Genomic DNA, 27,233 nt, shown 5'->3' with positions numbered 1-27,233 from the left:
TGATCTGCTTCTCATTTCTCATGGTTCCGGTGGTCACAAGGGACTGTATTCCCCTTGTGTCTGTCTACTCTGAGATCTGCAAGGTTCTCGTTTTAGACCATTCATCCCTGAATCTTTAGCCAACTTAACCCACGTCACAGCACCAAGGCCAGAAGTTCCAGGGCCTCACAGTGTGAATTATCTGTGAGAATTTACTTCCAGTTCTTGGGACAGGACCCTTGGGAAAACTAGGCACTGGGCCAGAAAGAAAGTGGCCCAAGAGTGGCCTGATTACTTTTAACCTAAACCTTGACCCTCAGCAAAGTAAGGGACTAAGCCATGCAGGAAGTAGTAGATGTTTCACCAGATGTTCTTTGGACTATATCTTCTATCCAACTTTATTTTTATTTATTTTTCAGAATGAGGCTTCTGCCAAGTGGTCTGCCTTTTATGAAGAACAGTCGAAGCTTGCCAAAAATTACTCACTACAAGAAATTCCAAATCTCATCATCAAGCGTCAACTGCAGGCCCTGCAACAGAGTGGGTCTTCAGCCCTCTCCGCAGACAAGACCAAACAGGTGTGGTTGTGAACATTTTCGTCCTGCTCTCCAGAGCTGAAATGTGTGAGAAGTAATATACATTTACAGCTCACACGGATGAGCCCTTTATCTGCAAAGATAGTCATGCCAGCTCTGTACCTAGGTAGGGTGACTATAAAATTTATGATCCAAATTAAAATCTTTTTGAGGGTGAAAGAAGACACTTGGGTTCTACTATGCACAGAAGCAGGAATATGACATTTTGCACACTGTGGTCTGCACTGACTGAGGCAATCTAGGAGTATTCTAGAGCAACGCTTTTTCCTTTTTGTTTGTTCTTATTGCTAAATGCCTTAGTTAGTTCATATCAGTCTCTTGATAAAGCCCCCAAGTCTTTTGTGTCGAAATAGCTGTAAAATGGCACATTAAAAAACATCTTATGCTGAGATGATTTCAAGAATTCTTGTATTTACCCTGTTAAAATACCATCTCTCATTCCATGCCCCCAGACTGGGGGCCAGCAAACTTGAAATCAAGCTGTAAAGATACCTAAAATAAATATCTTAGGTTTTGCAGACCATATTGTCTGTGTCACAACAAGTCAGATATGCCATCAGAGCAGGAAGTCAGCCATAGATAATACATAGATGAATGGATGTGGCTGCCTTCCAACAAAGCTTTATAAAAACACACAGCAGACCCCTGATATAGCCTATTGAAATATTTTTATCTAAAACATTCAGCTCTTTCACATCAAAGTTTCCTTTCTCAGTTGCTTGTCCCCTGGAACTATGTATATCTTAATCTGCATTTATAAAAATAAAAGTACATGATAAGAACAGAGATAAAGCCATATGGTATTTGTTTCTACAAGTTGATATTTATTATTCTACATTCCTTGGATTTAATTATTCCACTAAGTTATTAATCTACCTTATCTTGTCTTGTCCATGTTTCTCCATCTATTTTTTTAAACAAAGACTCCATGAGAAATCTTGCCCGTTCGAAAGTAGACAGGCTACTATAGTCTATGTGCATGCTAGACATTTTCATTTTAAAAGAGCCCCAGATAATTACAATGTGTAGCCAGGGTAGGAAACCACTAAAGTGCAAGTAAGAGATTGAATTGTTTGAGAACAGAGGAGAGTTCAGGATGCATGGAGAGGAAGGAGGGGAGATTGAAATAGCAGACCATGAGGGATTTTGTGCCAAGGTAGATGTATTGCCTTAGACTATGGGATCTTGTGGAAATTGTAAGCATGGGGGTTCTTAAGACAACAAGTCTGTATCAGAGTAAAATAATAATACATGGGGGTGGTAGGAGAAATCTAGCATTTAAATGATTTGTGTGAAAAAAATCAGTCCTCCTTCTCTCCTTGCTTCCCTCCTTCTCCTTCATTTCTCTCTCCTTTCTTCCTGTGTTTCCAACCCACCGCAGAGCAACAAGTGGGTCAGTTCATTGGTTTCGTACTTAGATATAAAGGGTCTATTGATTTTTACAAAAAGCTTATAGACATTTACTTCCTCCATTCCTGTATTTATCTCAGAGTGGAAATAAACCTTTTGCTGACTACACCTACTGATGCCCTTGAGCAGCCGGGCTTTCCCCAGTATCTCCACTCCTCTGTACCTCCAGGGAAAAGTTTCAGGTCTTTATTGTGGCATAGACTGTGATCTGGATCCCACTATCTCTCCATGTCATGGCCTCCATTCCCTTCAATGGGCACCGTCACTGGACTTCTACTCCCCTCACCACTTGCCTTTCACACAGTAGGATCTGCCCTCTCCTTTCCTTTATCAGACCAATTTCTACTTCTGAAACATGCAACTCTAAGAGCCTTTGTTCTACGAAGCCATTTCTAAATCTCCATGTTACAAGTCTCCCTTATTCTCCCCTCCCCTACTCCTTAGCTAATATTGCCACATCACTTTTTGGTAACAGTTACAGTACCTGCCATTCTCTTATATTGTGATCCCTTTCGTGACTCTTATTATTCCATGACGTGGGGGACTTTGAAGGTCAGAGACTTGTTTAGTTCAGAATGATCAGAATGTAGGACATAGTGGAGGCTTAGTAAATGCTAAAAGAAACTGAAGCACAATCTCCATGCTAATGTGAGAAATGTGCCTGGGAGTTTGGGGTGACATGTTTATTTTCGTTAATCTATATGTATTTATCACAGGTTGTCAAGATTCTGTGCTAATTAATAGCACAGGCAATTGCATAAGCTATTTGTTCTCTATACATAGGAACATACTTGGCAAAGAATTGCTATATTTTGAGGCATTTAAAAATCTCATAATCATGTGAGCTCATGAGGTCACAGAAACTGAAGCAGATAAACACAGGGTCAACACAGGTCTTCACCAGGTCCTCTGTGTATATATTATATCTTTTAGCTTAGTATTTTAGTGGGACTTGTGACTGTGAGAATGAGTGGGTCTCTGACTCTTGTGCCTGCTCTTGGGACTTTTTCCCTCTTGTTTGGTTGCCTTGTCCAGCTCTGATACAACAATTTCTGCTTCATTGTGTTATATTTTATTTTCCTCATGTTTGGTTGTTATCTCTTAGAAACCAGTTCTTTTCTAGTGAGAGGCAGGGAGAGGATCTGGAGGGCAGGAGAGGTGGGACTGGGAGGAGTAGAGGGAGGAGAAACTAGAATCAAGATAAATTATCTGAGAAAATAATCTATTTTAAGTAAAAGGGAAAAAGAAAAACAATCCTATGACCAAAAGGATGTCTTTATGCTACCACCCTTTATAGTACATTTTCCATGCCTACCACTAGTTGTTATGTTTAACTTGCAGTTGAACACAATTCTGAATGCTATGAGCACCATTTACAGTACTGGAAAAGTTTGCAAGCCAAAGAATCCACAAGAATGCTTATTACTGGAACCAGGTAGGTTATTTGTTTTCAGTAGTAGATATAAAATTTTTATTTTCTTTCAAATTTTATAAATGAGATAGAGTTTTCTAATGTGTGATGTATGCTTATGTATGTGCAAGTACACATGTATATGCAAGTGCACATGGGTGTCAAGGTCAGAGTACAGCCTCAATTGTCATTTATCAGGAACCATTAACAGTTTTCTTTGAGACAGGGTCTCTCATGGGATGGGAATGCACCAAATGGATATTATGGTTCGTCAGGAAGTCCAAAGGATTTTTAGGTCTCTGTTTCCTCAGGGCTGGAATTACAAGTGTATACCACCACACCTGACTTTTAATGTGAGTTCTGGAAACTGAACTCAGGCTCTCATCCTTGTACAACAAATACTTTCTGGACTGAGTCATTTCCCCCAGCCTGAGGTAGACCTTTGACATAGTGTTTTGCAGATGGATAATCTAAAGATATATCATTCCAAAGTGTTTCAGTTCACATATTCTCCTTTCGGAAAGATTTGTTCTTATTTTCATTGTGTGTACGCGTGAATGTGTGTATGTATGTGTGTTATATGTGCATGTGTGTGTACAGATGTGTATGCCCATGTACTTTTCGAGGTCAGAGGAAGATGTTGGGTGCCCTGCTTGGTTGCTCTCTGCCTTATTCCCATGAGACAAGCTCTCCCACCAAGCCTGGAGCCAAACTGGCAGCCAGCAAGCCCCAGACATCTTTGTCTCTGTCCCTCACAGCACTGGGATTGCAGTTGCATGCCTGGCCATGCCTAGCTTGCTGTGTTTGTTTTTGAGACTGTAATTTAATTACAACATTTCTTCTTTCTCTTTCTTCCCTTGAAGCCCTCCGATAGCCCCTCCCCACTCTCCTTCAACACTTGGGTTTTTTTTGCATGGGTTCTGGGCATTTAGACTCAGGTCCTCACGCTTGTTCTCTGAGCCATAGCTACAGCCCTTCATAGATATACTTTTAACTTGAAATAACGCATTGTAAATTCTATTACATTCAAGTAATTTAATTAAGTCAGTAATTAAATCACTTCAATGCTTTTTTCCCCCTTTGCAGATGCATTTGGATCTAATAACACGTACAAAGATCCTAACCATGACGTTTTGTTTAATGACCTGGATGTCTGCCAACCTTTTAATTCTCTAAAGTCTCTATATATGCAAATACAAATGATTTGTATTATAAATACAAGTACTTCACATTCACATTTCTTTTCCTTTGGGACCACAGGTTTGGATGTCATAATGGCAACAAGCACAGACTACAACGAGAGGCTCTGGGCTTGGGAAGGCTGGAGGGCTGAGGTTGGCAAGCAGCTGAGGCCATTGTATGAAGAGTATGTGGTCCTGAAAAATGAGATGGCAAGAGCAAATAGTGAGTTCGCTACTTCGTCTAGGTCCTTATGCTTTCCACAGGGAGGGTGTTAGAGGACTATTTCTCATTTATCACCAAGCTTGCCCTGTAATATTTGCATACCCCTAAATTAACAATAATTTGCTTAAAGGTTCAGTTCACCTGTCTCAAGGAGCCAGTGGGACATTAAGAAAGGTATACTGGAACTCCATTGTTCAAATAGCTTATGGATGAGATTCAACTATGGGATCTCAAATGAATTATCTAGGACTTATGAATTATTAATTATTCATGGAGGAATTATTATTCATGGAGGTCTAAGGCCCCAAAGGGCATCTAAGGGAATGCTGCCACTGAATGGAGATACTATTATTCATAGGATGAGAGACAAAGACAGCATCCACTTACCAAAACTCTCATTTGGTCATAGGTCATTCTCAAAGTTCATTTGTGTGTCTACAGCAGTCAGGGTGCTTTGTATACATACAATTTGCCGACAAACATAGGACCACTGTAATAGTGTCTGAGATGAAGTGGGTGGCATCTGGAAATATAACCAAAGCATGATTAAAAACTTAGGGATCATTTGCACATTTTAAAGATAATGGTGCAGAGCGTAGGGACCAAGGGTTTGACAATTAGTACATTTTTTCTGCCCCTTGCTAGCTATGTGACTTTGGACAAGTGGATTTTACTGCTCTAAGCACAGGTGATTGGTGGGATGTAGATTGATGCATCTATTATGGAAAACGGTCTGGTGGTTCCTTGTGGGAGACCAGCTGGGAGACCAGCTCCCACATTTTACCCCAGGGTACCCAGAGATTTAGATAGAAGGATAGAGGGTAGAGAAACAAATAGAAACACAGAATAGCCTCAGGAGGGCCTGGATCCTTATCCACAGGCCCTCCTATCTCTTCTAAAGGGCTATTTATAGAAATGCCAAGGGGTGGGGCAAAAGACCTCCCCCTAGCACAGCCAAGTGTAGACCCTTCCAATCACCTAGAAACCATGCACATGGTCAAGCAATCATCTAATGCAGCCCTGCTGGATAAAGCAAGCTCAGCTCTCACTAGGAAACCTTTGTGGGCCTCCACAGTTTCTAGAGAACTTTCAGATAGAACTAATGATCTGCTAATCCTTTTTCTGGGCATGTCCTCAGATACCTACATTCATCACAACATTATTAACAATAGCCACAGTGGGAAAGCAAATCAGGTGTCCATTAACAGACAAATGGATGCATAAACCATAGAATATATATATATTAAATAAAAGTTATACAATATATAATAGAATGTTATTTAGCCATTAAAAATGTTGCCATTGGCCACAATATGGATGGGCCTGGATGGCAGTATGCTAAGTGAGATAAGTGCAACAGGAAGAAAAATATCACATGATCTGACTTAAATATAGAATCTTTAAGTTAAAGGACCAACTAACTAAATAGAAAAATAATAAAAATGTCCCTGGGCCGTGGTGGCGCATGCTTTTAATCCTAGCACTTGGGAGGCAAAGGCAGGTGGATGTCTGTGAGTTCGAGGCCAGCCTGGTCTACAGAGCAAGTTCCAGGACAGTCAAGACTACACAGAGAAACCCTGTCTTGAAAAATCAAACAAACAAACAAAAAATAATAAAATTGTCATTACTAGAGTGATGGGAGGAAATGGGAATATATAGGCCAAAGGATTCTAAGTATAGTATAGTATAAACTATAGTTTATAGATAGTATAAACAACAGCATGGAGAAACAACTGAATAGGACCACTCAATGGGTAGAAAGAAAGGTTTATTGGGGATCAAACTGCCAAGGCCATCTCTAGGCTTTGACAGAGAGAAGAGCAAAGCGGTGGAAAAGAGGTCTTATATGACTGTCAGCAGTGTGGGCATCTGAGCTGATACAGACTGTGGAGATTGACTGGAAGCAGGGGTACTTGCCCAAGGTGGTTGACATTTGGGGGAAGGCTAAGAGGGGGAAGATTAAGAGTGGTCCCTGACAAACAGGAACCCCTTTAGGAGACCTGCTTCTCTGGTAAACAGAAACTGCCCTTAGGCTTGTTTACCTGGTAACAGTCCTGTTTACCTGGCTAAATCTTTCTGTTTAGGACAATGTCACCAGCACTGCCATTTTGAGGGGGAAGGAAAGCTTTAGACCTAACAGTTAGGACAAACAAGGCTAAAGATCACTTGTACAATATGAGGACTACAGTGAAAAATAGCCTACAGTATTCAGGATTTTTCATAAATGAACACATTATCTTTGCTCTTGTCAAGGCAAAAAAATGGGTGACTATGTGAGATGTTAATTTGCGTCCCTATAATAAGTATTTTACTACATATGTATCATAACATCATGTTATATGACCTGAAAAATACACACTAAATTTTATTTCCAAAAAGCCACAGGTTATACAGGTCTGTGCAGATAACCACAGCTTCATGAGTTCATGAGTACAAAGCCCTGTCATGTACAGAAGTCATGATTTCACTTGTGTCCTCCTTGACCTCTGGCTCATAAAATGTATTTCTGCCCATTCTTCTGAAGTGGCTTCTGAGTCTTGGATCTGGGATAAGTTAGGGAAAGGAGTAGGGGGTGGATATGATAAAATACATCATGTGAAATTTTCAAGGAATTAATATATTTAAAAAGCACAGGTTGTAAATCAGCACAATGGGCTTTAGAATGGTCACAATATTGAATGGTTTTTGTGTTTATTAAACCAGACAATCTATTTAAACTCCTGAGGAACAACTGCTTAACTTAATTAGCAAGTCCTGTCTTTCATTTGTATTCTTTTGAGTTGACATGTAGAAGGGCAACAAGAATGTGATAATCCTTAATATATTTTTTACTCTCCCACCAAGACTAATCTATGTAAACTGCATTTCCCCATTTTTATTTCCTTAATGCTCCCCTCTTTCTCTTTCAAAAACAGATTATAGAGATTATGGGGATTACTGGCGAGGGGATTATGAAGCAGAGGGAGCAGAAGGCTACAACTATAACCGTAACCAGTTGATTGAAGATGTGGAACGAATCTTCCAAGAGGTAACAAGAACTGCAGGGCAATAAAGAAGCAGGGGCCACAACAGCCAACAGCCAAATGCTATTGTTTTTAGTCTTGTTTTATTTTATTTTTTATTTATTTATTTATTTTTGAGACAGGGTCTCTCTACATAGCCCTAGGCTGTCCCAAAACTCACTGTGTAGCCCTGGCTCTCCTTGAACTCACTATGTAGATCAGGCTGGCCTGGAACTCACAGAGATCCACCTGTTTCTGCCTCCCAAATGCTGGGATTAAAGGCGTGTGTCACCATTGCCGAATGAGGGCTATTGTTTTTACTTTTTTTTTTTTTTTTTTTTTTTTTTTTGGTTTTTCGAGACAGGGTTTCTTTGTGTAGCTTTGCACCTTTCCTGGAACTCACTTGGTAGCCCAGGCTGGCCTCGAACTCACAGAGATCTGCCTGGCTCTGCCTCCCGAGTGCTGGGATTAAAGGCGTGTGCCACCACCGCCTGGCCTGAGGGCTATTGTTTTTAACAAGCCAATTGGCCATTCCTAGCTCTCACAGATTTATAGCATATTAGAGTTTGTAAAGATTTCTTTTTTGAGACAGGGTTTCACACATCCCAGGCTGGCCTCTAACTTTCAATGAAGCTTAACATGACCTTGAACTCCTGATCCCTTCTGCCTTCAACTCCTGAGTTGGAATTATAGCTGTGCAACACCATGTCCAATTTATGCAGGGCTGCAGATTGAGCTCAGACCTTTGGTGCATTCTAGGCAAGCACTTACTAACTGAGCTACATCCTCAACCCTTGGAAAATATTTTTGAGAAAACTCTGAGCAGTTCTACAGGCAATCAGAGCTACAATGCTTTCCTCTCCTTTACTCACTGACCAGTAACTACCAATAGAAAGGCTGTAAGAAGGAAAGGTCTTTCTGATGTGAGCTTCCCACAGTCAGTCTAGTCTTCCTTTTTTGTTAGCAGAAAGACCAGAGACTTTGCTTCTGTCCTCAGAACTCTTGGGGCTATTAATTCCTCAGTCTTTGACTAAGGAAGTTTTTTCTTCTCTTTTTTCCTTCCTTCCTTCCTTCCTTCCTTCCTTCCTTCCTTCCTTCCTTCCTTCCTTCCTTCCTCCCTCCCTCCCTCCCTCCCTCCCTCCCTCCCTCCCTCCCTCCTTCTCTGTCTCTGTTTCTCTGTCTCTGTCTCTGACTCTCTCTTTCTCTCTCTCAAGAGTCCCAGGACAAAAGAAGTCAGTAGCATCTTAAAAGCATCTTAAAATGACATTTTTGGCATCATCTTTCCTCTGGGGCCTTGCAATCTTCCAAGTGCTCATGTTGATTTATTCAGCGGGGCTAGTCAGAGTCATTATCTGTAAAGAAGGAATGCTCTCAAACTCTCCAGAATATTTGAGAGGAGAAGAAACTGTCCTGTATGAAGAAGCTCTTATTTCTAGAGATGGGCATTGGAAACTGAAGTTGGGTAGTTTTGGTCTTAAACTTTCTTCCTGGGCTTTGCAGATTAAACCGTTATATGAACATCTTCATGCCTATGTGAGAACGAAGTTGATGGACACTTACCCTTCCTACATCAATCCTACTGGATGCCTCCCTGCTCATTTGCTTGGTAAGGAACTACAGGGGTTCTTTGTGCTCTTTGTCCTTTTAATTATTTCCACGACTAAAGCTGTCTTTTGGAGGGAGGCTCAATCTAAAGCCTTTGAGGGTGTTTGTAAATAACGTTACTGTCATTACAGAAACATTTTTCAAAGCAGAATTTCAGCAGAGAGTCCATTTAAAACCATTTTCTAGCTAATCTATTCTATTTAAGACGAATCTAGTCTCTTAGTCGGTTGACTAAGCTTGGGATTTCAGTATTGTGTGGTCAGTGGGCTGAAAACGGCAGGAGAGACATGTGTCCAGATGAAGATACTGCCTAACGGAAAGCTTCACGAGTTCCCGCGAGACCGGGCCAATAAATCTTGCTGAAAATACTCTCTTTGGAATCACATATGTGTAATTAATGAAAGAGATTGGCCATCCTCTTGTACCCCAGCTGCCAAGACCAAGTAAAATAGAAATACCTGAAAATTTCCTGCCACGCATACTTAATATTCTACATAGATAGATTCTACCAGCAGGAGAGAATGTGAATAAATGAACTTTGGGAATCTTTAAATTTAACGCAACATAGAAATCTTCTCTATGATGTCCCTGGCAGGCGTTAGTCAGTATTTTAGTGTTTGCTTAAACCTGTCTGGTGTGGTGAGCTCTTTTAACCATTCCTTAAGATCCCAGTACTCTAGTTCTTTCCACTTGGTTGTACTTTATCTGTGACCCTCTTCAGTTGCCGTACTCAGAACTGAACAGCTATTCCAGATGAGGTTTAACTAACACGGAGGTGAAAATAGTACCACGTATGGCTTTCCTCTAGAGCAGTGGTTCTCAACCTTCTTGACGCTGTGAACCTTTAATACAGTTCATGTTGTGGTGACCCGCAACCATAAAAATTATTTTCATTGTTATTTCATAACAGTAATTTTGCTATTGTTATGAATCATAATGTGAATATCTGATATGTGACCCCCAAAGGGGTCTAGACACTATTATTTTATCAGCATCTAAAGGTCTTACGCTGCTTCTTGGGCCACTTTTCGTCTTTTACTATGTACTGGATTTCATTTTTGTGGTAAATACTTATACATTTAAGTATAAGAGTTCACTTTTATCTCTACTCAATTCAATCTTTAAAAAATTAAATAAATAAATCCACCAGGGCTGGCAAGATGGCATGGCAGGTAAAAGTGTTTACCATGCAAACCTGTTGATGTGGGTTTGATCTGCGGAACCCATGATGGAGGGAGAGGATCAACTACTGAAATTGTCCTCTGACAATTGTCCACAGGTGGGCTGTGGTATATGCATGCCCATGCTCATGCACAGCACACACAAGCACACACACACAATAATAATTATTATTTATTAATAAATGAGTTCACTGGAGTACTCTTCATGTAGTTGTGTTGCCCCATATTTTTAGTGCCAGGGTTCTGATCTCTTGCTATTACAGTGCATATTTTTCTGGATCCATCTTCTTTCTTATGATCTCTGGCCTTGAATCCAACTTCACACTGTTGGAGATGCTCAGTTACCTAGTTAAGTGTTCTATTATGATATTAAAAGTAAAACTTAGGTATCAGTTTTAGTTAATAGAACCTTTTGAATCATGATCTTACCCGATCCTTTTTTGAATGTGTACTAGGCATTACTAACAGTTTCATAAGCAGTATTTTGTTGAGTACATGTGGTTTTTTATAAGCCTAATGTGTAGTAGCTATGATGTTCCATATGTTCTTTTTTGTTCTGCTTTTTTTGAGAAAGGATCTCACCATGTAGTCCTGACTGGACTGGAACTTGCTGTGCAACCCAGGCTGACCTTGAACTTGAGATCCTCCTCTCTTAGCCTCCCAAGTCCTGAGCTTACTGGCATGCACCACCATGTCCAGTTTTAATTGTGTCTTCCAGTAATAATTCATAATAGGAGAAGCAGTGAAGATCCCCTAACAAGCTTTGCCTAACCACATAATCTCTTGTGTACTTAGTATGTTACAGATGATATCTTAAATGTTGCAAAGTTAATATAAGAGAAAGACCAAAAGGAGAAGCAGGAGTAGTGAAAAGGGAATGCAGAATCTAGACTGTTGAGAAATACTGAGTGGCTGCCTTGCCCAGTCAACCTCATGCACTGTGAAAGATTGGATCTGTATTTCTGTTGCTTTGGTCAAATATTAATGTATTCTTTTTGTAAACAGGTGACATGTGGGGTAGATTTTGGACAAATCTGTACCCTTTGACAGTTCCCTTTGGACAGAAACCAAACATAGATGTTACTGATGCAATGTTGAAGCAGGTAGGAAAAAGAAGTCTTAAAACATGAAGTTTCAAGGGCATTTTTCATTTCTGAATCTTTCTGTTCTGATCTTGTATGTGAAATCATGTTGATAAAGATCCAAGCTAAGTTAAATTTATTTCCTGTGTATTTTCGTGAAAAAGTAGTTTATAATGTGAATGATCTCAAGTACCATCAATAACACAACCTCTATTTATCTTGTTGAGAGGCAATCAAAATTGAGATGACCTGTTTTTTTTTTTTCTTTAAGCAATAAGATATGGATTTATTAGCTGGTTGGCATCACACTTTTCAAAGTTAATTGTTGCTAAGTAATCAGTCTGTAATCTCTATGAATAGTGATGAACAGGAACATCTTATTTTGGATATTAAAAGTCATTGCTGTTGAAATATTACAATAATCTTTTAAACCACCCCCTTTCTACCATCTTAGCGTAATTATTTAAACCGTGTTCTCTTCCATCAATGACATTATATTTGAATTTTAGATGGATTTTTTAATTTAATTAAGTTCTACATTTCTTATTAGAATGAATGAACACATTTCCATTTGCCTCTAAAATGGCCTCAGATGGTCACACAATAATTAACTATGTACACTTGCTGAATATTTGCTTGAAAATCCCTTTACAGCTGTAAGTAGTAATGCAATGATGACCTTCACATATGTAACATACTCCTGGGGAGAGTTCATGGCAGAATAAAACCCCAAAGCTTCAAGCCCTCAACTTGTGCAGCTCTTCTAGATCCATGTTGTTATTGAATCCCAGCACATGGCCATCACGATATCAACCCTTCTCCTTTCCCAAGAGGCTTCATGTGTATTGTATAGTGGTGAGCACAGCTGCCTTCTAAACTGACTAATGTTAACTCTCAAAAGTGTCAGAAGAGCCACCATGAGAGCTCCATGCTGTAAGAGACACAACAGAGGGATTGGGGATTTAGCTCAGTGGTAGAGCACTTGCCTAGCAAGCGCAAGGCCCTGGGTTTGGTCCTCAGCTCTGAAAAAAAAGAGAGAGAGACACAACAGACTTAGAGGAACGATTCACCTGATGGCACAAAGATAGTTGGACGCAACTCCTTACTCAATTCAAAACTGCTAAAGTTTTCTGTCGACTTCTGTTTTTTTATCACTTGCCATTCAAGAAATATTGACTATGCTTACCAGTCTGTGCTGTTTTGTTCATTCAGCTTCAGAATATCATATTAAAAACAGTCTTGAAATGTATATGCCATAGCAAGCTCTCGCCCCTAAGAACCAAAACAAACTTGAACACAAAGAGCAAAGCAAGAGGCATTACAGTCTCTGACTTCAAAACATGGTACAAAGCAGAATCATTAAAAATAGACAGCTGGGCGGTGGTGGCGCACGCCTTTAATCCCAGCACTCGGGAGGCAGAGCCAGGCAGATTTCTGTGAGTTCGAGGCCAGCCTGGGCTACCAAGTGAGTTCCAGGAAAGGCACATTTGTACCCAACCAATATTTAACAAAGGTGCTAAGAACATACATTAGAGCAAGGACAGTCTATTCAATAATTATTCAATGCTGTGAAAATTAGATGTCCACATGGAGAAGAACCAAATAGGAATTTTGTCTCTTACCAGTTCCAAAAATCTGGGTGAAAGAGCTAGTTGTAAGACTCAAGACTATGAAACAGGGGAAATGATTACAGACATTGGAATAGGTAAAGAATTTTTGAGCAAGACCCCCAAAGCACAGGAATCAAAAGCTAATGTAGACAAACACGAAAGTAAAAAGCTTCTGCACAGCAAAGGAAACAAGAGAAAACAATATTTAGAACACAAAAAAGTATTTAAAACATGTACATGCCATGAGAGTTAATGTCTAGAATGTACAAGGAACACAGTAGCAAAACTCCATATAACCTGACTAAGGCATGAGCATTGTTCCTCAATAGATAATTCTTGAAAGAAGGTATATAAATAGTTAATTGTTCTATAAAAATGCTCAGTGCCATTAACAATCACGAAAATGCAATCCAAAACCAAAATGTAAGATGATTTCCCTCCAGTAAAAATGGCTATTAAAAAAGAAAAAAAAACCAAAATGAAATGAACAACAAAAAACCAAAACACAAAAAACAATCTACTGAGTGCTGGTGAGGATGGGAAGTAAAGAGAACCCTTCCACACTGACTTGGAAATGTAACATGATATAATCATTAGAAGAAACAGACAGCCACTTCAAGATACAACTGCCATATAATCCAGCAACTTCATTCCTGAGTATATATCCAAAGGGAAAGAAATGAGTATGTTAAAGTGCCAACAATACTCCTGTGTTTATTGTAATGCTATTCATTATGCTCAAGAAAAGGAAACAAACTCAATGTCTGTATGGAGATGAATAGATAAAGAAAATATGACACCTGCACACAGTGGAATGCTTTTTAGCCATAAAAGAATGAATTCCTGTCATTTATGAGAGCACGGATGAAACTGGAGGTTGTTATGTTAAGTGAAATAAGCCAGACATACAAAGACAAGTACATATGATCTCACTCATATGTGGGAGTGCTGAAGTTGACCTCATGGAAGTTGAGAAGGTGAAGGGAGGTCACCAGATACAGAAACATGTAGGGAGGGGAAGGAGAGGAAGGAGTGAGACTAAGTTATCATCAGTTAACAGTAATAATTTAGATGTGTTATTGCACAGTACAGTGACTGTAGATAATGATGACATACTACATATTTTTGATGAGCCTGAAGAAATAAATTGAATATTTTCTCCATAAATAAATGGGAAATGGGAAAACAAATATGTCTATTCTAATTTGAACATTAGACAACACACACACACACACACACACACACATATATATATATATATATATAATGAAAACACACATTATACCCATGTGTTACATTTCTGTTCTTGTGTATCAGTAAACTATGAATTCAAATTAAAAGACTGACATACTAATTAGTACCAATTTTTTGACATTAAGCCTTTAAGAGTCAGTAATATTAATAATGAGTATGATAATATACATTCATATTCTATTTCTTATTGCTAAGGTTGACATAAGAGAAACACTAAACATGACTGATATTCAAGATCAGAATAAATTTTCTGTTACTAAAAATGATTCATGGCACCATGCATTAAATGATCCTTTGTTTGCCTGATGTGGGCTTCATTGTCTCAACAGACTTGGTTGTCTCCTGAGACATTGGTGTGAAAGAATTTGTTAGGTGGTACATGCTTATGGCTGTCTCTGTAGAGTTTCAAAACATTTTGGGCATTCAGATGCTATAGTGAAGCTCAAATACTCATTGGCTTCTAGGCCACATCTGGCTTTTTGGTTCCAAATGCCTATGCCTTCATGTCTACTATATTGTTCATTTCTTTCACTGAGCCTAACATGTCTTGACCCCTAAAGGAGTTCAATCAGTGACTGCTGCCTTGAGTTAAATAGTCTTTAGCAAATGGATCGTTATTTTTTGTTTGTATTGGAATATAAAGAAAAATGATCAAGAATGTAGCTTGAAGGGCGACTATTTGTCTAACATGTAAAGCCCTTGGATTGTTTCACAGCACTAGGGGAGGGGAGAGTCCATGAACCCAAACCCAAGAATAAGGACAAAACAAAAGAAAACAAAAAAGCACCTCACAGATAATTCAGTTTGTTAATAGTTTCATGTATCTTTTTCTTCATTAAGGTTGATACCAACTAAATGATTTCTTTTATTTTTTCACTTATTTCATTCTGCTTTATAATGTCCATGCGATTTCTTTGTATATAGTTTGTGTGGCTGCACAATTTCCATTCTACAAAAGTCTCATTGCTTACTCATTCTGATGACTTTCTCCTCTTTGCTTATTCAAAATCATACTCAATGTAACTCTTTGACACAAGTTTTGATTATTTCCTAGGTGAATTCCCTAGAGGCAGCACTGTGGAGGCCGATGATAAACATCCAAAAGCCCAGCTGTCTGTTGGAAAAGTTATGCCAACATACATGTCCAATAGGAAGAATTTCTATTATAGTACAGGAATTCAATATTGTTATTTTTTTCTTCCTCAGGGCTGGGATGCAGAAAGGATATTTAAAGAGGCAGAGAAGTTCTTTGTTTCTATTGGCCTTCCTCCTATGACTCAAGGATTCTGGGAAAACTCCATGCTGGTTGATCCAGGAGATGACCGGAAAGTGGTCTGCCACCCCACAGCTTGGGACCTGGGGAAAGGAGACTTCAGGTAATTGGGTTGATTCTTGTAGTGCAGATACTAAATGGGAAACAATAAAGACAGAATTCCATATGCTTCTTTGAGCATGTAATTTAAGGATCTGCAAACTAAAGCTGGGAGTCCACAAGAGTACACTTGTCTCACCTGGGAAAAGAAGAAGGTTCACAGGTCCCGAATGGCACTTTTAGAGAAAGTTACCTGAAAAATTGCATGTTCATTAGCATATCATGGTCACAGGGTTGGTGGCACTCATGTTAGGAAAGATTTGGTGCTGAGAACTATGACAGATGAACATATGACTCACACATTGATCCTCCCCCCTGTCCCTTACTCTTGTGAGACAGGATGAGTGAATAACAAATTGGAATAAAAGGGAGAAAATGGTACATGCTGTAAGAGAGACACAGGGAATACTTTGCTAGGAATTGGGATTGGAGAATGGCAACTCCTGGACTAGGAGATCGGATCAGACAGGGGCTCTGTGGGTGGCTTAGGAATGGAGCTTGAAATGCAAGAAGAGGTTGGATAGACACCTGGGAGGGAGGACAGCAGGTTGGAAGAACAGAGGGATCAGGTGCAGAGAGGCAGGACCTGGTGTTGATGCTGAAGTCAGCAAGTTTAGACTGGAACAAAAAACTGTTCAGGATAGTCTGGGAGTCTGTGATGGGGCAGAATGAGCATAGGCTGTGGAATCCAAGGTGTGCCACTTAATGATCAGGCAACCTTGAGCCAAGTAATCTTGGCTTTCAGTTTCCTTATCTATGAAACAGAACACTAATGCCCAGGTTGCAAGTTTGTGTCTTGGCTTCATTCCCTGGCTTGAACTGGTAATTTATATAAGGGGAGACCTCTCAGGAAAAGTCAAGTGATGGAACAGGTTCAGATAGGAAAAGCAGATAAGGATGTAATCTGTGATGGAGACCTGGGTACAGTCTGATCTCATGAATCATTCTGAAGTCTGATTTGAATCAGGATTGGTCACACCTTGAGGCAAGGGGCTGGCCTTTATATCTACCCTGTGTTAGTCAGCTATGGGCTGTAGATTGCTCCAAAGTATTAAGAAAGACTCTCTTTGAGGCACCTCCCACTTGGTCAAAGAAATGAAATCAATTTTTGATAGATATCACTCAGGCATCAGAGGGATAGTATATCTACTTGAGGAATGAGGTCTGGTCCCACCAACACCCATTAGAGTAGAGGTCAGTAGTCTTTTTCTATAAAGATAGTAAGGAGTGGGCTTTGAAAACCTCTGTTGTAGCTGGGTGTGATGGCATACACTTTTAAGCCTTTAATCCGAGCACTCAGGAGGCAGAGGCAAAAGGATCTCTGTGAGTTCGAGGCCAGTCTGGTCTACAGAGTGAGTTCCAAGACAGCCAGAGCTGGTACACAGAGAAACCCTGTCTTGACACCCTCGTCCAAAAGAAAACCCCTGTTGCAATAGACAACTTGTTGTATTTTAAAAATGGTGGGAAGGAGTCACACCATACAACAGGACCCACATGACAGGTTTATTGAGGGGAAGGGAGAAAGGGGGCAAAGAAGGGGGCAGAGACCAGCCCCTGAGGACGAAAGCAAAGGAAGAGAAAGAGATGGGAGGTGAGCAACGCCCACCTTTTATAAGGAAACATAGCGAATGCGCACAGGGGGCGCCCTTAGTGGCTGCAGCTGAGGACACATCCTGTCAGGACCCTAAGGGCAGGCCAGTACAGATGCCTGAATGCCAACACAACTCTGTAATTTTAGCATGAAAACAGCTATAGATAATCCATAAACAAATGAATGGGGATATGTGCCAATTAAGTTTTATAAAAACAGACATTGGGCTATAGGTGATCAGTCCAAATCCTCCAGTGAGGCTAAAAACAGAGTATATTTATAAGTTTCCTAATTCAAAATATAGATAGTAAATATATAATAGCAATTATAACTGTTAAAAAAAGAATAGAGAAAAATAAGTTAGGAAAGCAAGTTGTGGTCACATTAGGGTGGATATAGGAGGTTGACCTTATTCTGAACAGTGGGGAGTCCCTAACGAGTATTTATCAGTATGCAAGGGTCACACAAAGAAATTGTTAGGAAAAATCCATTTGAAAATCTTTTAAAATATAACACCCACTCCTATCTGAATGAGCATATGAGCATATGTATGTCAAATGGAGAAGGACCACCGCATATTTGCACTTTCTCTATGCACCTTGAGTCTATGCTTTCTGAAATCTTAGGTACTCGGACCTCCTACAGCTTTGTCTTTGGTCCTCTTTCTTGCTACCCTGCCCCTGCTTCTTGGGCCATCATGTCTACCTTCATGATTTACATTGTAATGATACCCAGGTCTAAATGTCTAGCCCCTTCTCAGTCCTAGCTATGCGTGGTGCTTCTAGAAGACTGTGCCTGTATTCACTTATTGTTGTACACTAGGCCACCTTTATCAACCACTTACACACTACTCACTTCAGAATTATGTAGCAGAGAACTCCACTTATCACCCTTTGTTTTAGTGTATAAGCATGAGAATAGGATTTAGGATGCCCCTCACTTTATATTGAGTAACTGGTTCATAAGGGACAAATGGTAAAAATTCAATGATGACTAAATCTTCATGTCGCCCAACCCCCACAAAACTCCGCTACAGTGATTAAAGGAAACTAAGATTCATTTTAATCTTGCCCATTTTTATGCAGAATTAAGATGTGTACAACGGTCACAATGGACAACTTCCTGACAGCACACCATGAGATGGGACACATCCAATATGACATGGCATATGCCACACAACCTTTCCTGCTAAGAAATGGAGCCAATGAAGGATTCCATGAAGCTGTTGGGGAAATCATGTCACTTTCTGCAGCTACACCCGAGCATCTGAAATCCATTGGTCTTCTGCCATCCGATTTTCGTGAAGACAGTGGTACATTCTCCTTTGGCTTGTTTTGGGGGTAATCTGATATGAGGAGAGGTATTTATTATCATCTATGGGAAAATACTTGTTTTGCTTTATGCCACCTAGGTGAAAAAAATGTATATGGGGCTTGCTACTATTAAAAAGTTTGTTTTTAGTATGCCAACTTGTGGTTTTATATATTTAAACAAGGAGTTAAGTGAGATAACTGAATGAATGATCTTGGGACTCTAAGACTGATATAATAAGCCAGGCAGTAGTGGCACATGCCTTTAATCCCAGCGCTTGGGAGGCAGAAGCAGGCGATCTCTGTGAGTTCGAGGCCAGCCTGGTCTGCACAGTGAGTTCCAGGAGAGCCACAACTACAGAGAGAAACCCTGTCAAAAAAAAAAAAAGATCTAATAGAAGCTTGTAGACTTTTTGAAGATGCTGAAATGATCTGAAGAACTTAAATGTTTTGTCCAGGGTCATGAAGCTAGTCATTATCTAGCTTTTAAACACTTGGCTGTCATTTTAGGTTAAAAACAAAAAACTCCCAAGAATGTTAGAGTGGGAACAGGTTATTCTGAAATAGTCACTATAAACCCACATACAGTAGTTTATAGTTCATTAGTGGTGCTTTTTAATGAAGAAAGCAACATGGGAAAGGCAGTTTATGGTAAACATACCTGCTTCCTAATTTCAAAATATGATTAATTCATGCTAATGAACAGACCATGATTTGTTTGATGTTTTCTTACATTTTCCTTGAGAATAGGCAAAGATGATGAAATCAGTATGTTTCTTTTTGTTTTTGTTTTTGTTTTGTTTTTTTTTTGAGACAAGGTTTCTCTGTGTAGTTTTAGTTCCTGTCCTGGATCTTGCTCTGTAGACCAGGCTGGCCTCAAACTCATAGAGATCCACCTGCCTCTGCTTCCCATGCTGGGAATAAAGGCGAGTGCCCAGCCAGTGTGTTTCTTATGATGTCACACAATGAAAGCACTAGCTTGAAAAAAATCCTCCTTTCCTTGGCTCTGGCCTTGATATATGAATGATGTTAAACAAATAGATTCCTTCATCTTTTCCTCCTTTCCTTCAGCTTGACCTTGTTTTCTTTTTGGGGTGTGTGTATACTTTGCTGTTTGGAGACAAGGCCTTAGTCTGTAGCCGGGGATGTCCTGAAACTCACAACAGCCCTTCTACCTCAGCATTTCAAGTTCACGGATCGTAGGCATGAGTCACTGTGCCGGCCTCTTTATTTTTCTAAACAAAATGGTTGAGCACCTACCATGTGTGAGGCATTTTTCCCCTAAACATATAGTGATGCACAGAGTAGATAATGCCTCTGCACTTACATTTGAGTGATCTTCTGGGGTGTGCTGGAGACCAACCCTACTTCCTCTTTAGGCTAATGAACTTATATAACTTATAAAAGCATTTAATATTCTTGCTAAGGAAGAAATCAGTCCATTTAAAGTACATTGTACTTTTGATTAGCCAGTAGAAGATAACCCTCTAGAGATGTTCCTTTAAATTTTTTGGCTTAAATTTATTTTTAGCTAATATATAAACACATAACTGTTGTACATGCTAATGGAGTAAGTAATATGATGTTAAGATACATGTATATACCATGTGATGTTTACACTACAGCAAACATACCTATCTCTACAAACATCATTAACTGATAGTGAAACTTTGGAGAATGCTTTTTTCTGGTTTCTTTTTCTTTTTTTCTTTTTCAGTGCTGGAAATGGAACTGAGGGCTTCACACATGTTAGGCAAACACTCTACTACCCATAGATTTCTCTCTGAAATGTACAAGACATTATTGTCCTTTATATAGCCAACCTGTTGTGCAAAAGAAGAATGTTTTTTGAAAAAATCTCCCCACCCTAGTTTCTAAGGACTCACCACATCTGTTTAATGTTTGCTTATTTACTAAGGACTCACAGAGAGCATTACAGAGCTGACACTAGACTGCTGTACACAGTCTTCAGTGAGACATTAACAGTCACTGCCTACATGAAGCTCTCAAGAATAAACACTAGGACTGGGAAAATAGATGAAATTGCCCTACTCAACTCCGATAAGGGGATATTTAAGGAAGGCAATTAAAAGTAGTAAAAAAGTAAGGATTAGTGACCTTGTGGATTGTTACTTACTTGTTCTATTCCAAGGCTTTATTCTATTTTAGATCCATCACCTAAGAAGAAAAATAGATACACATTATTAATGTCCGCTGCCAATATTTCTCATCTATTCATTCTGTAGTAAGGTTATCTTGAGGAGGAATAGTAACTCAAGATTAAGAAAGTTCTTTTACAAAATTTCTGCTTTCACTTCCCACCTTAATATTTGGCCTTTTCCATTCGACTTTCAGAAACAGAAATAAACTTCCTGCTCAAGCAAGCGCTGACAATCGTTGGGACGCTGCCCTTTACTTACATGTTAGAGAAGTGGAGGTGGATGGTGTTCACGGGTGAAATTCCCAAAGAACAATGGATGCAAAAGTGGTGGGAGATGAAGTAAGTCAATGAATTTGCAATCAACGAAATGTTTCCTCATGGGCTAGGTATAGAGCGGGACAGCCAGAACTATATAGAGAAACCCTGTCTTGAAAAACTAAAAAAAAAAAAAAAAAAAAAAAAGAAAAGATGTAACTCATCAGGGGAGTTTCTAATGTTTGTGTATAAGTGAAGCTGTCCACAAAGAACCATAGTTGCCTACAAAATTTACAATAATAAATGACAATGTCTAAAAATAAAGCCTATATGGCTTGTCTACCTTTTTTTCCTACTGGGCTAACTTTTGAATCCCTGCTAATTTATTTTAAACCAACCTGGAATCAGACCTTCAAAGTAATCCATCCATGTATTGATTGCTCATGTGGTCATTTGCCAATCAGAAATGAAACCTCTCCCTCGTGTTCTGCATAGTATTTCTCACAAGAACTACAAAGATAACTGAGACATAGCCTCATTCTCTCAGTGCTCATGTCTCGGTGGTACTGAGTCTACAGGTGAAAAATCACAACACACAGAGAGAAATGGCAGAGGATGAAAGAAAACAACAGATAATGCATGAAAATAGGAGGCTGCAGAGTTAGAGAAAAGGGAATAGTGAGAAAGAGCAGGATATGACAAGAAGGGAGTGAAGCTGATCAAATTATATTACATACATGTAGGAGATGTCACGAGAACCGTTATTTTATATAACTAACAAATGCCAGTAACAGGCAAGAGAACAAAGCATTTCTAAAAGAAGACACGGAAGCTAAGGGAGCTTAAGGGGTTGGCCACATTGCAAAGTGGGTGCCAAGTTTCATGGAAGAGGACTCGTTTGAATTAGCTTGAAGAAAAAGGCTTCAGTTTTACGAAGTTCTGACAGGAGCACAGAAGGCGCGATGTCTGAGAGGAATTGAAAGGGTTTTCACTGCACACTTACAGCCACACAGTGGACTTTATGGACCTTTTTAAACTTAATGTTTTAAGGAGATAACTATTTTCCAATGATGCATTTTGGTTGAATTAAGGCAATATAAGGCAAACACACAAGAGGCTTTGCTTTCTCATTTTTACATTTTTTTTTATTTCAACTGACAACCAGTTCCGATATAAATACTATTGTCAGGTGAAAGTGCTCTAGCTGAGCTCAGAGTTCCTTTCTCATCATGGTCTACTCCCAGCTAATGTGTGCTTCCCTTTTCTTCCCAAGGCGAGAGATCGTTGGTGTGGTGGAGCCTCTGCCTCATGATGAAACATACTGTGACCCTGCAGCTCTGTTCCACGTTTCTAATGATTACTCATTCATCCGGTAAATGACAGTTTTCTCCTCTCTGTTTATCATCTGGAGTTTAAGGGATAGCTGTGGCTAATAACAAAAGCATAAACAGGTCTCGATGAAGTGATAATTACAAGCCTTTTCTATCTACCTCCTACCACAAGCTTAGTGTAGATGATCAGTTTCAATTCAATTTAATGCAACATGTTTTATTGTTTTAAATTGACTTATATGAGATCTTTTCCCCATAGTTGAGGATTGTCCTATTTTGCTTTGTATTGCTGGGATAAATACTATGACCAAAAGCAACTTGGGGAGGAAAGGGTTGATTTGGCTTTGCTCTAATCACAACCCATCATGGAAGGAAGCCAAGGCAGGAACTCAAGCAGAGCAGGAACCTGGAGGCAGGAGTTGAAGCAGAGACCATGGAGAACATTGCTTACTGGCTTGCTCTTCATGGCTGGCTTAGCTCGACTTCTTGTACCTCACAGGACCACCTGCCCATGGGTGGTATCTCCTCCAATAGGCTGGGCTCTCCCACATCAATCATTAATCCAAAAAAAAAAAATCCAAAAAATGTTCCTTAGAGCTTTTTTGGGTTAGAAACCAGTCTGATGGAAGCATTTTTTTCAATTGAGGTTCCTTCTTTTTAGGTGACTCCAGCTTATGTCAAGTTGACAAAAAACTAACCAAAAAATACTTTTAGTTCATCTTCTTATCACCCGTAGAGTTTACTATGCATCAAAAAAGTATTTTATTATTGTCGTTGTTTATTTTGTCTTTGTTTGAGACAGAGACTTAATTACATGTCCCAGGCTGGCCTTCAAGTTCATAATCTTCCTTCCTGAATGCTGGGATGCAGGCGTGTGTTGGCCTCACTTTCTGTATTTGTAAAAATGTGAATTTTACTTTCCTGGCATAAGGACCAGCTTGACACCATTTTATAGGAAAGGGCTATAACTCTGTGACAGCAATTCAAGTGTGACTAACCTGTGACAGAGAGGTAACACTACTCTATCATCAAATATATGCAATACAAATAGCATGTGGTGCATCCGAAGAGTTTGTGTTGGATCTCTGCTATAGAAAGACTTTTAGACAACACCTCTGGGATTACTTGGGACAGGAATTTAAATATACACCCACTTCTGTGACTCTACCACAGCAATAAAACATGCTTTTTGTTTGTTTCTTTGTCACTTGTACAGATATTACACAAGGACCATTTATCAATTCCAGTTTCAAGAAGCCCTTTGTCAAGCAGCTAAACATGATGGCCCACTGCACAAATGTGACATCTCAAATTCCACTGAAGCTGGGCAGAAGTTGCTGTAAGAAATGCCTGAAAATGTTGAACGTTTCTTAGCACCCCATACTATTAATTTCCATGCCTCTGATTTAACTTAATTTATTTGCCTCCTCCAACCTCTATCCCTCAAAAAAGAAAAATTGAGACTTCAGAATTTCTCCAACCACCCAACCGTGTTTAATTTGGAATGAGACAGGAACCTAGTTCATGAGATGCCAGGATAGGCCACCTCTTGTCTCTATGTGATAACCACGGGGCTCTCTTTTGAACAATTGGAAGGAAAGAGAGCTTGAACCTTGAATTCATCTGATAATATGTCTTATTTTTCTAATCCACCTAAAGAAAATTTAACCAGTTCCAAGAAAAGAAGTATAGTGTGTAGATGCCAAGGTACGCCCATCTGGAATGCTCAAAATGACCTGCATTCTGCCTTTTTTCATGTAGCAATATGCTGCGTCTTGGAAACTCAGAACCCTGGACCCTAGCATTGGAAAATGTGGTAGGAGCAAGGAATATGGATGTAAGACCACTGCTCAATTACTTTGAGCCATTGTTTGCCTGGCTGAAAGAACAGAACAAGAATTCTCTTGTGGGGTGGAACACTGACTGGAGTCCATGTGAGTTCACTGACTGCACATGCATTGTGCATTGTCCCTTGTTTGCTTCTCCTAGTGTCTTTTAGCTGTAGCCTTGCGGGAGCTGTGACATGGCTGAATAGGTTCCCTCTTCTTCAGACTGTGTCACAAACTCTGTTAAGTGTTCTTATAGTCTCACCTTCACAATAAGAACATAACACTCTCCTACTGCCCTGCAATGTTGTTCTTTGTCCTCCTCTGCTTTCTGTTGCTGTGATAAGAACCAGGACCAAAAGCAACTTGGAGAGGAAAGGGTTTATTCCAGCTTACAGCTTATAGTCCATCATCAGAAACTCAAGGTAGTAATCTGCAGGCTGGAACTGAAGCGAGGCCATGGAGGAACGCTGCTTACTAGCTTGCTCTCCATGGTTTGCTCAGCTTGATTTTTCCTAGGACCACCTGCCCAGGGGTGGCATTGCCCACAATGTGCTGAGACTTCACACATCAATTGTGAGTCACAAAAATGCCCCACAGGCCAACCAGATGAAGACATCTTTTTCAATTAAGGTTCATCTTCCCAGATAACACTCTAGCTGTGCCAAGGTGACAAAACAAACAAACAAACAAACAAACAAACCTAACCAGGACACTCTCCTGAGGCAAACCCTGTCATCTGTATCACAGTTAGTCCCTGTGTTGCCGACAGTCACTTTCCTACCTCTGTAACTTTGTTTAAACTGCTGTCTTACTATTGGTCACTTGTAGAACCCCTCTCCTACATACTCGCCCATTGGCATTTTTTCACAGACTCAGGAAAGGTTTAATATGATTTTTAGTAAAGCTGTTATCAATATTTATGTCTGGCCACCTGCACAGCCAAATAACATACTATGCTGTATTCTTTAAGTGGCTTGTTTGTATCAGAGTTTCTCACCCAGAACTCACCCCATTTTTTGGCAGGCCTAATCTACCGTCAAACAGTATTTATTTATTACCAACTAGTCCAATGTATCTATTCTTTTCAGCCTCTGTATCCCTCCCTAGAAACTTCCACTTGGAGTCTTACATACTCCTATCTTAATACAGACCATAATCATTCTTCAGAACCATCTCTGGGTTGAATTCTTCTGGGTTGGATCTCGTTTCCCAGGTTCCACATCTTCTTTCTAGGTTTCTATCTTGTTCTGTTGGAGACCAAGTTCTAACTGGCTAAGTAAGTGATGATGGTGTGCAGAACCATGCCATCCCCAAAGTGGCTTTAACCACAGCCTCAGTACCATTTCCTTTCTCTTCCCACCTCTGCAGTATTGGAATCCCAGGATTTCTCTTGGAGTTTCTCCCTTTTGGGCCTGTAATCTCTTCTGTGCACATACACGTCAAGCAGTGACTTATGGTTCTCTCAGAAAGCAGTTACCAGTTTCTCAGTTCTCATTCTGCAAAAGCTATGTCTGTACCTTAAAAAAAATTCTACTGCTCTGCCACCTTAGTGCAATCTTGGGAAGGGGAAAAAAATAAATGTGTGGTCATTCTGTCATCTAAACCAGATGTCTGAAATTTCTCTTTACTCAGATGCCGACCAAAGCATTAAAGTGAGGATAAGCTTAAAATCAGCTCTTGGAAAAAATGCAGTGAGTATTCTGAACGGTGATTCCATTTCTCTTTAGAACATTCTTTTCCCTTGAAACCCCATTTCAGTGTGGTCTGAATGAAGAGAGGCCACATAGTTCTCTTAAAACTATAAGCCCCAGGTCTGGCTTCCAGCTGACTCCCTCCCTCCCTCCGTCCCTCCCTTCCTTCTTTCCTTTCTTCCTTCTTTGCTTCTTTTCCTTTGTAGTTCATCCCTTATTGGATAGACAATGTTTGCTTTTCACATGTTACCTTGAATGTGTTAGGACTCTTTCCACTATGACTTGTATTCAAGGATTTCTCTCTCTCTCTCTCTCTCTCTCTCTCTCTCTCTCTCTCTCTCTCTCTCTCTCTCTCTTTCTCTCTCTCCTTCCTTCCTTCCTTCCTTCCTTCCTTCCTTCCTTCCTTCTTCCTTCTTTCCTTTCTTTCTTTCTTTTTGAGACAGGGTTTCTCTGTAGCTTTAGAGCCTGTTCTGAAACTCACTCTGTAGACCAGGCGAGCCTCACACTCACAGAGATCCACCTGCCTCCTGAGTGCTGAGATTAAAGGCATGTGCCACCACTGACCGGCGTGAGGCCTTGTTTCTTTTCTTAGGTTTTTTTGCTCCATTTTGTTTTTTAATCATCTATATTCTAGTTTTATTAAGAGTGTGGTTGTTTCATGTGCGGGAAAAAAAAATTAATTCAAATCTGGAAGCTTGGCAAGTATAGCATCTCGAGCCCTAGCCCTGGACCTGCTTAAAATCAGGACCCACATTTTTGTAAGCCCTCTATTTGGTTTACATATGTAGTAATGACTGGGAAACTCCAATTCTCAAACTTGGCTCATTGGAACTGTGTGGGAAGTCTTCAAAATATGAGTTCATGGGCTCCACCTCCAGAGACACTGGTTTAATTGCTCTAGAGTGTGACACCAAGACTTGGGCATTAAGAGCTTTCTTTTGTTTGAGACTGGATCTCACAGTGCAGTTACAGCTGGCCTGGAACTCACTATATAGTCAAGGCTGGCTTTGAACTCCCAGAGAGCCTCCAGAGTGCTGAGATTAAAGGCACGCACCATCACACCCAACCTCAGTAAGAGTTTAAATCTAGAGCTGGGGTGATGGCTTCACTGTTAAGAGCACTTAGGGCTTTTGCGGAAGACCCAGATTTGGTTCCCTGC

At 39.9% G+C, this 27,233-nt stretch overlaps 1 protein-coding gene across 1 annotated transcript in view; it reads left to right on the top strand.

Moving 5' to 3' along the window:
- The window catches only part of Ace2 (angiotensin I converting enzyme 2), a 51,930-nt gene that overhangs the window by 13,231 nt on the left and 11,466 nt on the right, over positions 1-27,233 (top strand). Inside the window, exons 3-15 of the mRNA XM_028887776.2 lie at positions 399-557; positions 3,327-3,420; positions 4,657-4,800; positions 7,716-7,828; positions 9,303-9,408; positions 11,594-11,691; positions 15,741-15,910; positions 18,583-18,809; positions 21,163-21,307; positions 22,497-22,595; positions 23,771-23,893; positions 24,316-24,488; positions 26,016-26,074. Coding sequence (XP_028743609.1) covers positions 399-557; positions 3,327-3,420; positions 4,657-4,800; positions 7,716-7,828; positions 9,303-9,408; positions 11,594-11,691; positions 15,741-15,910; positions 18,583-18,809; positions 21,163-21,307; positions 22,497-22,595; positions 23,771-23,893; positions 24,316-24,488; positions 26,016-26,074 — 1,710 coding nt within the window. The remainder of the gene's footprint in view (positions 1-398; positions 558-3,326; positions 3,421-4,656; positions 4,801-7,715; positions 7,829-9,302; positions 9,409-11,593; positions 11,692-15,740; positions 15,911-18,582; positions 18,810-21,162; positions 21,308-22,496; positions 22,596-23,770; positions 23,894-24,315; positions 24,489-26,015; positions 26,075-27,233) is intronic.

This window comes from Peromyscus leucopus, chromosome X, assembly GCF_004664715.2.
Source record: "Peromyscus leucopus breed LL Stock chromosome X, UCI_PerLeu_2.1, whole genome shotgun sequence".
In the NCBI taxonomy this organism is placed as follows: domain Eukaryota; kingdom Metazoa; phylum Chordata; class Mammalia; order Rodentia; family Cricetidae; genus Peromyscus; species Peromyscus leucopus.
Note: the sequence above shows the minus strand (reverse complement) of the source record. Positions and strands in the feature narration are given on the sequence as shown.